Consider the following 15,845-nt stretch of genomic DNA (forward strand, 5'->3'; position numbering starts at 1 on the left):
CCTCGGTGCAGGGTCACGATAGTCTTCTCTCAACAGCTTATGACACTGATGCCTGAATGTCCCACATTGATAACTCTCTTTGAGAGCTCCTCCTCGCCCAGTCTCAGATGTTACAGAGGCATGAAGGAAAATGAAGTGGCACTCAAGGGGGGGCCTCAAGTTAGGGTTTCAACCCTAACCCAAATAAGTCACAAGGCGCAGGCTGTTAATGTGTTTGGCCACTAGGTGGAAACATCACACCACTGAGAGCTGGATGGTTTCATCATGTGACCGTCATGATCATGTTCTCATGTTTGTGTGTCTGTGGGTGTCTGCGTGTGTGTCTATGTGTGCCTGTGTGTAAAAGAACAACACTACCTGAGGATGTCACTTGTTCTGTATTCACTTATTTACATGTTAAATAAAATCATGATTGACACAGACTGGATCACATCATTTAATATTTCAATGACTAAACAAGGCCGTGGAACCTCCCTCAGATGGTTACCACGGCGACCCGAGGACTCAATTCAGATTGGTCTGGTCTCTACTGGTCTGTAGGGGGTGGGGTCTCGGGCCCCTCGTGACTCGGACCTGACATCTGCATGAAGAGCTCCCGCAGTTCTGTGATGTCATCATCAAGGGACGGCAGGGGCGGGGCAGAGCGCTGCTCGCGCTCCTCGATGAAGTCCCACAGACGGACGCTGTTCATGAACTGACGAAACAAACATGTTCATGAACTACAAAACCCAGGAGCACTGAGCTGATGGACTACAACTCTGAATCAAAATGGCAGCTGTGGATTCTTACCCGGACGTTCCCCTCGGAGCTCAGCTGTTTCCGCGGCGGCTCGGGTTCCGCTCTGGTTCCGTCACGGAAGGCGTGAAGATACAAACACTTCCCGCCAAATGGACAGGAGCCACGGCCCTGATCGAAGTACTTACAGGCCTTCTTACTGCGGACAGGAAACACGGGCAGAGGTCAAAGGTCGACATGTGAACATCTTGTTTCATAATGTTCAAAATAAAGTTTTTAAACGTCGTTCACACAGATACATCTTTTTAAATGAATTTTCAAACAATTCACTTAATTTAATTCATTTAAATGTAATATGACATTAATATGACAATAATAACAATAATATTAGTTTGAAATTATATCTGTTGACCTCAAAGTTTATAATTAAACTGGTAGTGTTCTGTCCCTCAAATGTGTATTCTGTTTAGCTATACAACAGCACCCCCTTGGGGCAGTTCAGGTACATAACTATTGCCAGGGGTCAAGGTGTGAATCTCCCGGAAGTAATTCAGGGTTAGTTTATTTGCGTTATTTATAGACGTCAGCTCTACACATAAGTTGTGTTATTCTTCTGCGGGCTAACGCATCGTCTGTAAGTATTGTTGTTTACAAATTGTGTCCTTACAACCAGTAGGTTATCTTGCCACACAGTATTATGTTTACAGCGGCAGTTTTGCAGAGCGGCTACGCTAAGCTAACGGGTATCGCTGTGTCTTTAAGATACGAGCCGCCGTGTGATGTTTATTATTGAAGTAGCTCTGAGAGCCAGATTGTAATCTGTCATGTCTGTATTGTTTTTACAGTTTCACCAACTCATTAAACTTCGTGAAAGTTGACATCTCTGACGTGGAGTTTTTTGAGAGCGTTAAGCTGGTTGGATAGCTAGCGCCAGCGCTAGCGAGACCTTCACAGGTAGCTCACCTGACTCCAGACTTGAAGAGGTCTATGAGGTGGTCTTTGTCCTCCTGGTCCTCCACCCAGTAGACTGACGGGATGACGAACTCTGAGACCACCCGACACTCCGGACACGACCTGAGACAAAGAGACATTAGACCTGAGACCTGAGACCTGAATCCTGAGACCAGAGCTGTTTAAGACTGACCATGTTCCAGACTCTCAGACTCTGATCCAGGATCTGGTCTTGTTAGATCCGGACTCTTACTTGATGATGACGTTGCTGAAGTTTCTGGTGCAGCGCCACTTCCTGATGCAGGTCAGACAGAAGGTGTGACAGCAGGACGACAGAATCCCGAACCTGCGTTCTGACGGGTTGGCCTTCTGTACTACCACCTCCATACAGATGGAACACACCTGAACAACGAGGACAACAAACAACAACGATAAACAACTAAACAACAGTTAATGTCACTGTCGCCTTAACAACAGTCCTCAGGGACTCACCTTGTCCTGACTGCGCTGAGCTGCAAACGCCTTCTCCATGTCTGTCTCAAAGGCCAGGAGACACATCTGCAGGTAGAGAGACAGACAGAGAGACAGGTAGAGACAGTGAGGTAGAGACAGAGAGGCAGGCAGAGAGAGAGAGATAGAGAGAGGTAGAGACAGAGAGAGACAGACAGACAAACAGAGACAGACAGACAGATAGGTAGAGACAGGCAGAGAGATAAACAGAGACAGAGAGGTAGGCAGATAGAGAGAGAGACAGACAGACAACAGAGAGACAAACAGAGACAGACAGACAGATAGGTAGAGACAGACAGAGAGATAAACAGAGACAGAGAGGTAGATAGACAGACAGAGACAGGTAGAGACAGTGAGGTAGAGACAGAGAGAGACAAACAGAGATAGACAGACAGAGACAGACAAAGAGATAAACAGAGACAGAGAGGTAGACACAGACAGACAGGCAGAGAGACCTCATCCGTTAAGTCAAGTGACTGTAATTGATGTAAAAATATAATCAATAAAGTTTGAATATTTGAAGCCAGCCGCAGGTTAACAGGCTGCTCACCTTCTCATGCGCTCTCCTCTGCTCGGGGTCATGGGGGTGGAGCACCTGCAGCCCACATATGTCACACAGGTCACCATGAAGATACGTACATTTGTCTTCATAGTAACAGTGTCCGGCAGCAGTGTAGGGACACAGCTGGGGGAGGTCCTGGGAAGTCCCACCCACTGGGGGAGTGGCTAATGAGCAAAGATAAACATCACAACTCAACATTAGAAAGTCTCATCATGTGATACTGACTGCAACGTGGATGTTGTGCGTCTCACCTTGCTCCTGTACAGCTCCGTCCAAACCTGTCCTGATGGCGTCCACATACGTCTGAGGAGCTGCGGCCGCCGAGACGTCTGACCACAAACTGTCTGGTGGACCCATGAACCTGTCTAAACCCAGAGCTGAGAGACAGACAGGTCAGAGGTGTGTGAGGACAGGTGTGTATGTGAGGACAGGTGTGTGTGTGAGGACATGTGTGTGAGGACAGGTGTGTATGTGAGGACATGAGTGTATGTGAGGACATGAGTGTAAGGACAGGTGTGTGTAAGGACATGAGTGTGAGGACATGAGTGTGAGGACAGGTGAGTGAGGACATGTGTGTGAGGACATGAGTGTGAGGACAGGTGTGTGTGAGGACATGAGTGTGAGGACATGAGTGTGAGGACATGAGTGTGGGGACATGAGTGTGGGGACATGTGTGAGGACAGGTGTGTGAGGACATGAGTGTGAGAACATGTGTGTGAGGACATGTGTGTGAGGACATGAGTGTGAGAACATGTGTGTGAGGACAAGAGTGTGAGGACAAGAGTGTGAGAACATGTGTGTGTGAGGACAAGAGTGTGAGAACATGTGTGTGTGAGGACGTGAGTGTGAGGACAAGAGTGTGAGAACACGTGTGTGTGAGGACGTGAGTGTGAGGACATGAGTGTGAGGACATGTGTGTGAGGACATGTGTGTGAGGACATGTGTGTGAGGACAAGAGTGTGAGAACACGTGTGTGTGAGGACGTGAGTGTGAGGACAGGTGTGTGTGAGGACATGTGTGTGAGGACATGTGTGTGAGGACAAGAGTGTGAGGACATGTGTGTGAGGACATGTGTGTGAGGACATGAGTGTGGGGACAGGTGTGTGAGGACATGAGTGTGAGGACATGTGTGTGAGGACAAGAGTGTGAGGACATGTGTGTGAGGACATGTGTGTGGGGACATGAGTGTGAGGACATGAGTGAAGTTAATCACCTCCGTCTCTCAGGACAACGTTCTTCTTCACTCCACCTCTGACTGAAGCTCCGCCTCCAGCTCCTCCTCCACCTGCCTGATCCTCTGGAGCTCCTCCCCCTCCACCTCTGAACGAGGGTTTGATGTGATCATACCTGCACACAGGAAGTGATGTAACTGTGTGTGTGTGTGTGTGTGTGTGTGTGTGTGTGTGTGTGTGTGTGTGTGTGTGTGTGTGTGTGTGTGTGTGTGTGTGTTACCTGCAGCGTTCTCCGTAGGCGCAGGTTCCTCTCAGGTAGAACTTGCAGATGGTCGACGGTTTACTGTTGCTCAGGTCATGAGAGAACAAACAGCGACTTCCCTCCCTGCACACACCGTGGAGGAAGTACCTGAAACACACACACACACTGGAGGAAGTACCTGAAACACACACACACACACACACACTGGAGGAAGTACCTGAAACACACACACACACACACCGTGGAGGAAGTACCTGAAACACACACACACACACTGGAGGAAGTACCTGAAACACACACACACACACACACTGGAGGAAGTACCTGAAACACACACACACACACTGGAGGAAGTACCTGAAACACACACACACACACACACACTGGAGGAAGTACCTGAAACACACACACACACACACACTGGAGGAAGTACCTGAAACACACACACACACACTGGAGGAAGTACCTGAAACACACACACACACACACTGGAGGAAGTACCTGAAACACACACACACACACTGGAGGAAGTACCTGAAACACACACACACACACACACTGGAGGAAGTACCTGAAACACACACACACACACACACACACACTGGAGGAAGTACCTGACACACACACACACACACACACACTGGAGGAAGTACCTGACACACACACACACACACACACACACACACACACTGGAGGAAGTACCTGACACACACACACACACACACACACACTGGAGGAAGTACCTGAAACACACACACACTGGAGGAAGTACCTGACACACACACACACACACACACACTGGAGGAAGTACCTGACACACACACACACACACACACACACTGGAGGAAGTACCTGAAACACACACACACACACACTGGAGGAAGTACCTGAAACACACACACACACACTGGAGGAAGTACCTGACACACACACACACACACACACACTGGAGGAAGTACCTGACACACACACACACACTGGAGGAAGTACCTGACACACACACACACACACTGGAGGAAGTACCTGACACACACACACACTGGAGGAAGTACCTGACACACACACACTGGAGGAAGTACCTGAAACACACACACACACTGGAGGAAGTACCTGACACACACACACACACACACACACTGGAGGAAGTACCTGACACACACACACACACACACACACACACACACACACACACACACACACACACACACACACACACACACACACACACACACACACACACTGGAGGAAGTACCTGACACACACACACACACACACACTGGAGGAAGTACCTGAAACACACACACACTGGAGGAAGTACCTGACACACACACACACACACACACACACTGGAGGAAGTACCTGACACACACACACACACACACACTGGAGGAAGTACCTGAAACACAAACACACACACACACTGGAGGAAGTACCTGAAACACACACACACACACTGGAGGAAGTACCTGACACACACACACACACACACACACACACACACTGGAGGAAGTACCTGACACACACACACACACTGGAGGAAGTACCTGACACACACACACACACACACTGGAGGAAGTACCTGACACACACACACACACACACTGGAGGAAGTACCTGACACACACACACTGGAGGAAGTACCTGAAACACACACACACTGGAGGAAGTGACACACACACACACACACACACACACACACACACACACACACACTGGAGGAAGTACCTGACACACACACACACACACTGGAGGAAGTACCTGAAAACACACACACACTGGAGGAAGTACCTGACACACACACACACACACACACACACTGGAGGAAGTACCTGACACACACACACACACACACACACACACACTGGAGGAAGTACCTGAAACACAAACACACACACACACTGGAGGAAGTACCTGAAACACACACACACACACTGGAGGAAGTACCTGACACACACACACACACACACACACACACACACACACACTGGAGGAAGTACCTGACACACACACACACACTGGAGGAAGTACCTGACACACACACACACACACACTGGAGGAAGTACCTGACACACACACACACACACACTGGAGGAAGTACCTGACACACACACACTGGAGGAAGTACCTGAAACACACACACACTGGAGGAAGTGACACACACAGACACACACACACACACACACACACACACACACACACTGGAGGAAGTACCTGACACACACACACACACACACACTGGAGGAAGTACCTGACACACACACACACACACACACTGGAGGAAGTACCTGACACACACACACACACACTGGAGGAAGTACCTGACACACACACACTGGAGGAAGTACCTGACACACACACACACACACACACTGGAGGAAGTACCTGACACACACACACACACTGGAGGAAGTACCTGACACACACACACTGGAGGAAGTACCTGAAACACACACACACTGGAGGAAGTGACACACACACACACACACACACACACACACACACTGGAGGAAGTACCTGACACACACACACACACACACTGGAGGAAGTACCTGAAACACACACACACATACACACTGGAGGAAGTACCTGAAACACACTCACACTGGAGGAAGTACCTGACACACACACACACACACACACACACACACACACACACACACACACACACACACACACACACACACACACACACACACACACACACACACACTGGAGGAAGTACCTGACACACACACACACACACACTGGAGGAAGTACCTGACACACACACACACACACTGGAGGAAGTACCTGACACACACACACACTGGAGGAAGTACCTGACACACACACACACTGGAGGAAGTACCTGACACACACACACACTGGAGGAAGTACCTGAAACACATACACACTGGAGGAAGTACCTGACACACACACACACACACACACACACACACACACACACACACACACACACACACACACACACACACACACACACACACACACACACACACACACACACACACACACACACACACACACACACTGGAGGAAGTACCTGACACACACACACACTGGAGGAAGTACCTGACACACACACACACACACTGGAGGAAGTACCTGACACACACACACACACTGGAGGAAGTACCTGACACACACACACACACACTGGAGGAAGTACCTGACACACACACACACACACACTGGAGGAAGTACCTGACACACACACACACACACACTGGAGGAAGTACCTGACACACACACACACACTGGAGGAAGTACCTGACACACACACACACACACACACACACTGGAGGAAGTACCTGACACACACACACACACACACACACACACACTGGAGGAAGTACCTGAAACACACACACTGGAGGAAGTACCTGACACACACACACACACACACTGGAGGAAGTACCTGACACACACACACACACACACACACACACACTGGAGGAAGTACCTGACACACACACACACACACTGGAGGAAGTACCTGACACACACAACACACACACACACACACTGGAGGAAGTACCTGACACACACACACACACACACACACACACTGGAGGAAGTACCTGACACACACACACACACACACACACACACACACACACACACACACACACACACACACACACACACACACACACACACACACACACACACACAGGAGGAAGTACCTGACACACACACACACACTGGAGGAAGTACCTGACACACACACACACACACTGGAGGAAGTACCTGACACACACACACACACTGGAGGAAGTACCTGACACACACACACACACACTGGAGGAAGTACCTGACACACACACACACACACACTGGAGGAAGTACCTGAAACACACGCACACACTGGAGGAAGTACCTGAAACACACACACACACACACTGGAGGAAGTACCTGACACACACACACACACACACACACACTGGAGGAAGTACCTGACACACACACACACACACTGGAGGAAGTACCTGACACACACACACACACACTGGAGGAAGTACCTGACACACACACACACACACACTGGAGGAAGTACCTGACACACACACACACACACTGGAGGAAGTACCTGACACACACACACACACACACACACACTGGAGGAAGTACCTGACACACACACACTGGAGGAAGTACCTGTGACACACACACACACACACACACACACACACACACACACACACACACACACACACACACTGGAGAAAGTACCTGACACACTCACACACTGGAGGAAGTACCTGACACACAAACACACACACTGGAGGAGGTACCTGAAACACACACACTGGAGGAAGTACCTGACACACACACACACACTGGAGGAAGTACCTGAAACACACACACACACACTGGAGGAAGTACCTGAAACACACACACACACACTGGAGGAAGTACCTGACACACACACACACACACTGGAGGAAGTACCTGACACACACACACACACACACACTGGAGGAAGTACCTGACACACACACACACTGGAGGAAGTACCTGAAACACACACACACACACACACACACACACACACACACACACACACACACACACACACACACACACACACACACACACACACGAGGAAGTACGAGGTCTACGGTTTCTGGCCTCCGGGTTTTTGGCCTCCGGGTTTCTGGCCTCCGGGCTTCTGGCCTCCGGGTTTCTGGCCTCCGGGCTTCTGGCCTCCGGGCTTCTGGCCTCCGGGCTTCTGGCCTCCGGCTTCTGGTCTCCGGGCTTCTGGCCTCCGGCTTCTGGTCTCCAAGTTTCTGGCCTCCGGGTTTCTGGCCTCCGGGTTTCTGGCCTCCGGGCTTCTGGCCTCCGGGTTTCTGGCCTCCGGCTTCTGGTCTCCAAGTTTCTGGCCTCCGGGTTTCTGGCCTCCAGGTTTCTGGCCTCCAGCTTCTGGCCTCCGGGCTTCTGGCCTCCGGGTTTCTGGCCTCCGGGCTTCTGGCCTCCGGGTTTCTGGCCTCCGGCTTCTGGTCTCCAAGTTTCTGGCCTCCGGGTTTCTGGCCTCCAGGTTTCTGGCCTCCGGTTTCTGGCCTCCGGCTTCTGGTCTCCAAGTTTCTGGCCTCCGGGTTTCTGGCCTCCGGCTTCTGGCCTCCGGGCTTCTGGCCTCCGGGCTTCTGGCCTCCAGGTTTCTGGCCTCCAGGTTTCTGGTCTCCGGTCTGTAAATTCTTCAAGCGCCTCCTAAACACATCAACCTTCACAAGGACCCTTCAAGATTCATCTGAACTTCAGAAGCCTCTCGTGTCTCTTCGAGAAGCCGTTTAATCTTCTGAACAACCTGAGAATCTTTAAGAACCAAAGGTTCCACTTCGAAGATCACATCAAACTTACCCTTACACTAACCCTTAACATTAAGTTTAACAATTATCAACAATTTAATTGTTAAATAACTGATGAGAAGTTACAGATACATTTTACACACACAAGTCTCTCTAAACCTAATTCTACCCTAAACCTGATTCTACCATAACCCTAAACTAAACCTAATCATAACCTGATTCTAACCATAACTCTAAACTAAACCTAATTCTAACTCTAACCTAAACCTAATTCTAACCATAACTCTAACCTAAACCTAATTCTAACTCTAACCTAAACCTAATTCTAACCATAACTCTAACCTAAACCTGATTCTAACCATAACTCTAACCTAAACCTGATTCTAAACCTAAAACCAAGGATTAACCCTCAAAAATCCAATTTGTGAGGACCAGACAAAATGTCCTCACAATGATGGTATTGAACCAAAATTTGCCTCATAACTATAGATAGACATGCGCACGCGCACGCGCACACATACACACACCTGACAGACAGACAGGTAGAGAGACAGACAGGTGAACCAGGTGACTCGGACACTTTACTCAGTTGGGTGTTTCACGTGCTAACAGCTAAAAACATCACGATGCTAACGGTCCGCCGAGATCTCGGTCAGAAACAGCGCGAGACTCAGACCCAGTGACACGACAGACAGGTGAGTGACAGACAGACATTCGAGGGACAGACAGGTGAGGAACAGACAGACAGGCTCACCTGCAGGTCACCTGTTTGGTGCTCATCTTCCTCGCGGAGCTTCAGCTAAGCGGCTGCTTCAGAGTTGTCGCTACGGTGTCCCGTTCAAACTGTTCCGACTGACAACCGCAGTCACAGCAGGAAGGTTCCTATGAGCTCTGTGTGATTACAATTATGTACTGAAGTGCAGTACATATATATCTATATATGTACTGCACTTCAGTACTCTACTTTGTACTTTTACTTCAGTTTGTATATATATATATATATATATCATTAAAGGATGCACAGAGACAACTCACTCCTCTTTTATTTATTTTCAATCCAACACACACAGATGTACAAACACATAGATGCACAAACATACACTCACACAGACAGACAGACAGACGCACGTACACAGATGCACACACACACTCACACACACACACACACATAGTCTGACAGGTGAGATGGAAAACATGTTGACCTACGTTCAGTCACAAGATCATTTGACTGAGCTGTTTCCATGACGATGCAGCCAACATGGTACAAAGGTCACCTCTTCAGAAACTACAGGTGAGCCAGGTCACATGACGTCTGTCTTACAGCAGCTACACCGTGATAGGCTGGAGCTGTGGTTGTGGTGTAAACAGGCTGTCACCTGGCAACCAGGTGAGACACAGAAGAACCTGAAGAAAACAAGTCAGACGGAGAAGAAGCAAAGACAAGAGACTGCTCGAGAAAAACAAGGAATGAAAAGAGGATTTTAAGGAGGAGCTGAGGCCGGAAGAGACAAGTAAAGGACAGAGGAGGAAGAAGAGGAGGAAGAGGAGTGAGAGAAGAAGTAAGAGGAAGAGGAGGAGGAAGAGTGAGAGGAGAGGAGTAAGAGGGGGAGTGAGAGGAAGAGGAGTGAGAGGAAGAGGAGTGAGAGGAGATGGAGCGCAGCGTGATCCAGCTGAGTCACTGTCAGAAATACATCTTCTGTTTCTCGTTGCCGGACGAGTGTCCGAGCTGTGGAGAGGAGCTGGAGGGGAGACGACTGCAGGAGGCGCCAGTGAGCCTCCCCTCCCCCTTCACCAACGGACATAACCGCTCCTGCTGCCTGCTGGTCACACCTGCACAGGACAACCTGAACAGGTAGTTACACTCAGTCATCAGTTCTAACCTGTCTGTACCAATCTCAGCCAATTAAAAATATGATCAACCAGTTTAATTCTGTAGAAACCAGTATAAACTCATTTAAACCAGTCAGATCAGCATCAGCAACCAGTTTAATATCGAGTGTGTGTACCTCTGGTTTGTTCTCAGAGACTTTGATGGGACTTCAGATCTGCACACAGGCATCTCCAACTCTAAAGGTAACTGTCAGTCTGACCTGTCGTTAGTTTACCACTGAACACTGTGTATTGACTCAATTCAATATGTGTGTGTGTGTGTGTGTGTGTGTGTGTGTGTGTGTGTGTGTGTGTGTGTGTGTGTGTGTGTGTGTAGGAGTTGTGTATAACTACACTCAGGGCGGGGTGCATAGGGACCAGAGTGGGTGGGAGCACTGCGTCAGTGTTCCTCTGGTCCGACCTGACATGTACCACCTGCTGGCTCAGTGGGACCAGTACCTGGACCACTTCTCTGATGGACCCATGTGGGACCCTGCATGGCACAGGTACTTCTCACACCTGGTACAGATACACCTCACACCTGGTACAGGTACACCTCACACCTGGTACAGATACACCTCACAACTGGTACAGGTACACCTCACACCTGGTACAGGTACACCTCACACCTGGTACAGGTACACCTCACACCTGGTACAGATACACCTCACAACTGGTACAGGTACACCTCACACCTGGTACAGATACACCTCACACCTGGTACAGATACACCTCACACCTGGTACAGGTACACCTCACACCTGGTACAGGTACACCTCACAACTGGTACAGGTACACCTCACACCTGGTACAGATACACCTCACACCTGGTACAGATACACCTCACAACTGGTACAGGTACACCTCACACCTGGTACAGATACACCTCACACCTGGTACAGATACACCTCACACCTGGTACAGATACACCTCACACCTGGTACAGGTACACCTCACACCTGGTACAGATACACCTCACAACTGGTACAGGTACACCTCACACCTGGTACAGGTACACCTCACACCTGGTACAGATACACCTCACACCTGGTACAGGTACACCTCACAACTGGTACAGGTACACCTCACAACTGGTACAGGTACACCTCACACCTGGTACAGGTACACCTCACACCTGGTACAGATACACCTCACACCTGGTACAGGTACTTCTCACACCTGGTATAGCTCACACCTGGTACAGCTTACATCTCTCTCTGTCCAGGTTCAACGAGGACGACCATAACTGCTTCAGCTTCTGTCTCGGCTTTGTGAACAGCGTCCTGGCAGTGGAGGGGCGGAGCTCTCTGACCAGAGAGACGTTCACTCACACCTACATCCTGCCGAAGATGAAGAGAGTCTCAAAATTCACCACGTTGTACCAACACATCCAGAGACACCAGTACTACGTGGTAGACAGAAAGAGAGACAGACAGGAGGACAGACAGGAGGATGTCCCCACCAGTGTTGGGCAGTCATCTGATAACTCTTTTCAGTACCAGTAATGTGAGGGATCCAATCTGAGAGTCAGACACTGTTGGACTGAGGGTTGGTCTGTCGGTTAAATTAGAGTGTGGACACCTGGCCTGAGCCTGTCAGACCCAGCAGGACCAGTTAGGACCCAACAGACCCAGGCAGACCCATCAGGACCAGTTAGGCGCTGTCAGGTTGAGCTGGGTTTGTACAACAAGTTTGAACAGATATTCTGGTTGGGATCTGGTTCCGTCCCTATCTACGTCTGTAGCCAGGGAGACATCCTCCATCATGAAGAGAACATGGGGTTCACTGCACACTGTGTGTGTATGAGTGTCCTAATTGTAACTGTCACAGTTTGAAAATAAATGAGAACAACTTCGAAGCTGCAGCTGTTCACCACCAGGGGGCGTGGTGTGTATATATATATATATATATATATAAGAACAAGAAATCATGGAACATTAACAAAGAAGTGAAACAGTAGAAAATATACAAAATTAACAAGGAAGTATTAAAGGAAGGAATTTTATTCTCATTATATATGCTTCCACTAGGAAACATTATCAGGACACACAATTTCCACTGCTATGCAGATGACACCCAGTTATACTTGTCAATAAAACCTGAACAGTGTCATCAAATAACTAAACTCCAAACACGTCTCAAGGACATAAAAACCTGGATGAGCTGTAATTGTCTCTTATTAAACTCAGATAAAACAGAGGTTCTAATACTTAAACACCTTAGAGACACATCATCTAATGATGAAGCTGCGCTAGACGACATCGTCTTTGCTTCCAGTGAAACATCAGGAACTTGGGAGTGATCTTCGATCCTGATTTGTCCTTTAATTCACACTTAAAACAAATTTCTAGGACCGCCTTCTTCCACTTGTGTAATGTCTCAAACATCAGACATGTCCTTACTTAAAAAGACGCAGAAGAACGAGTCCAGGCCTTTGTTCCATCCAGACGTGATTATTGTAATTCCTTATTCTCAGGCTCCAGCAGGAAGTCGTTAAAGACTCTGCAGCTTGTCCTAAATGCTGCAGCATGTGTCCTGAAGAGAACCAGGACCAGAGACCACATGTCTCCTGTGTTAGCTTCACTACACTGGCTTCCAGTTAAATCTAGAATAGAATTTAAAATTCTCCTCCTCACCTTCAAGGCCCTGAATAATATGGCACCATTATACCTCAAAGAGCTCATCGTACCTTATCACCACTAGAGCCCTGAGCTCCCAGAATTCAGGCTGTCGTCCCTAAAGTCTCTAAAAGCAGAGGAGGAGCCAGAGCTTCAGCATCAAGCTCCTCTCCTGTGGAATCATCTCAGCTTCAGTTGTGGAGGCAGACACCATCTGTACGTTTAAGAGTAGGCTTAAAACCTTCCTTTAGGATAAAGCTTATAGTTAGAGCCGGTCCAGGCTTGTCCTAGACCTGCTCTTAGTTCTGCTGCTATAGGTCTACAGCAGAGGTCACTAACAGGCGGACCGCGGTCCGGGTCCGGACCCAGAAGCCGTCCCGTACGGACCCGGACCTACAGCAAAAACACAAGGTTATGATTTAAAACCTGACGGGGCGCTTCTATTTGTAACCGGCGCAGCTTCTGTAGTCTTTACGGTAGTGGTTTAGCGGATGAGGAAACGCACAGACCAATTGCATGCGAGTTAAGCCATCCCACGTGATACCACTCAGCCAATCAAGTCTGTGCATTCCAGCAGGTAAACATTGCGACTCTACAGTGCAGACGGATGAGAGGTAGAGACAACTTACACATGAGAAGACGGGAGAAAGAAAAAGACAGATAGAGAAACAGGAGTGAGACGGAGAAAGGGAGAGAAACAGGAGTGAGACGGAGAAAGGGAGAGATACAGGAGTGAGACGGAGAAAGGGAGAGAAACAGAGGAGTGAGACGGAGAAAGGGAGAGAAACAGGAGTGAGACGGAGAAAGGGAGAGATACAGGAGTGAGACGGAGAAAGGGAGAGAAACAGAGGAGTGAGACGGAGAAAGGGAGAGAAACAGGAGTGAGACGGAGAAAGGGAGAGAAACAGGAGTGAGACGGAGAAAGGGAGAGATACAGGAGTGAGACGGAGAAAGGGAGAGAAACAGGAGTGAGACGGAGAAAGGGAGAGATACAGGAGTGAGACGGAGAAAGGGAGAGAAACAGAGGAGTGAGACGGAGAAAGGGAGAGAAACAGGAGTGAGACGGAGAAAGGGAGAGAAACAGGAGTGAGACGGAGAAAGGGAGAGAAACAGGAGTGAGACGGAGAAAGGGAGAGAAACAGAGGAGTGAGACGGAGAAAGGGAGAGAAACAGGAGTGAGACGGAGAAAGGGAGAGAAACAGGAGTGAGACGGAGAAAGGGAGAGAAACAGGAGTGAGAGGGAGAAAGGGAGAGAAACAGGAGTGAGACGGAGAAAGGGAGAGAAACAGGAGTGAGACGGAGAAAGGGAGAGAAACAGGAGTGAGACGGAGAAAGGGAGAGAAACAGGAGTGAGACGGAGAAAGGGAGAGAAACAGAGGAGTGAGACGGAGAAAGGGAGAGAAACAGGAGTGAGACGGAGAAAGGGAGAGAAACAGGAGTGAGACGGAGAAAGGGAGAGAAACAGGAGTGAGACGGAGAAAGGGAGAGAAACAGGAGTGAGACGGAGAAAGGGAGAGAAACAGGAGTGAGACGGAGAAAGGGAGAGAAACAGAGGAGTGAGACGGAGAAAGGGAGAGAAACAGGAGTGAGACGGAGAAAGGGAGAGAAACAGGAGTGAGACGGAGAAAGGGAGAGAAACAGAGGAGTGAGACGGAGAAAGGGAGAGAAACAGGAGTGAGACGGAGAAAGGGAGAGATACAGGAGTGAGACGGAGAAAGGGAGAGAAACAGGAGTGAGACGGAGAAAGGGAGAGAAACAGGAGTGAGACGGAGAAAGGGAGAGAAACAGAGGAGTGAGACGGAGAAAGGGAGAGAAACAGAGGAGTGAGACGGAGAAAGGGAGAGATACAGGAGTGAGACG

At 49.1% G+C, this 15,845-nt stretch overlaps 2 protein-coding genes across 2 annotated transcripts; one reads left to right on the top strand and one right to left on the bottom strand.

Annotated features, from left to right (window-relative positions):
• Positions 1-423: 423 nt before the first annotated feature.
• On the bottom strand, positions 424-10,386 carry mkrn2 (makorin, ring finger protein, 2). The gene is made up of 10 exons (XM_034586650.1): positions 10,253-10,386; positions 4,211-4,339; positions 3,972-4,105; positions 3,010-3,135; positions 2,747-2,922; positions 2,179-2,244; positions 1,940-2,088; positions 1,699-1,809; positions 790-934; positions 424-694 (listed from the first exon to the last, which is right to left on the bottom strand). Exons 1-10 carry the CDS (start codon positions 10,276-10,278, stop codon positions 527-529), a joined length of 1,230 nt encoding a protein of 409 aa, XP_034442541.1. The 5' UTR covers positions 10,279-10,386; the 3' UTR covers positions 424-526.
• Positions 10,387-10,712: 326 nt separating this feature from the next.
• Positions 10,713-13,279, top strand: LOC117762158 (MKRN2 opposite strand protein-like). Its single transcript, XM_034586663.1, has 4 exons — positions 10,713-11,350; positions 11,522-11,571; positions 11,705-11,873; positions 12,593-13,279. Exons 1-4 carry the CDS (start codon positions 11,148-11,150, stop codon positions 12,870-12,872), a joined length of 702 nt encoding a protein of 233 aa, XP_034442554.1. The 5' UTR covers positions 10,713-11,147; the 3' UTR covers positions 12,873-13,279.
• Positions 13,280-15,845: the final 2,566 nt, after the last annotated feature.

The sequence above is a fragment of the Hippoglossus hippoglossus genome, chromosome 5 (assembly GCF_009819705.1).
Source record: "Hippoglossus hippoglossus isolate fHipHip1 chromosome 5, fHipHip1.pri, whole genome shotgun sequence".
In the NCBI taxonomy this organism is placed as follows: Eukaryota; Metazoa; Chordata; class Actinopteri; order Pleuronectiformes; family Pleuronectidae; genus Hippoglossus; species Hippoglossus hippoglossus.

Excerpts from the sequence above, each read along its gene's own strand:
- mkrn2 (XM_034586650.1), bottom strand. The coding sequence starts at position 10,278 with ATGAGCACCAAACAGGTGACCTGCAG. Across the intron at positions 4,340-10,252 it reads ACCAAACAGGTGACCTGCAG|GTACTTCCTCCACGGTGTGT; the intron begins GTGAGCCTGTCT and ends TGTGTGTTTCAG. Across the intron at positions 2,089-2,178 it reads CTCAGCGCAGTCAGGACAAG|GTGTGTTCCATCTGTATGGA; the intron begins GTGAGTCCCTGA and ends CTCGTTGTTCAG.
- LOC117762158 (XM_034586663.1), top strand. The coding sequence starts at position 11,148 with ATGGAGCGCAGCGTGATCCAGCTGAGTCACTGTCAGAAATACATCTTC. Across the intron at positions 11,572-11,704 it reads AGGCATCTCCAACTCTAAAG|GAGTTGTGTATAACTACACT; the intron begins GTAACTGTCAGT and ends GTGTGTGTGTAG. Across the intron at positions 11,874-12,592 it reads TGGGACCCTGCATGGCACAG|GTTCAACGAGGACGACCATA; the intron begins GTACTTCTCACA and ends CTCTCTGTCCAG.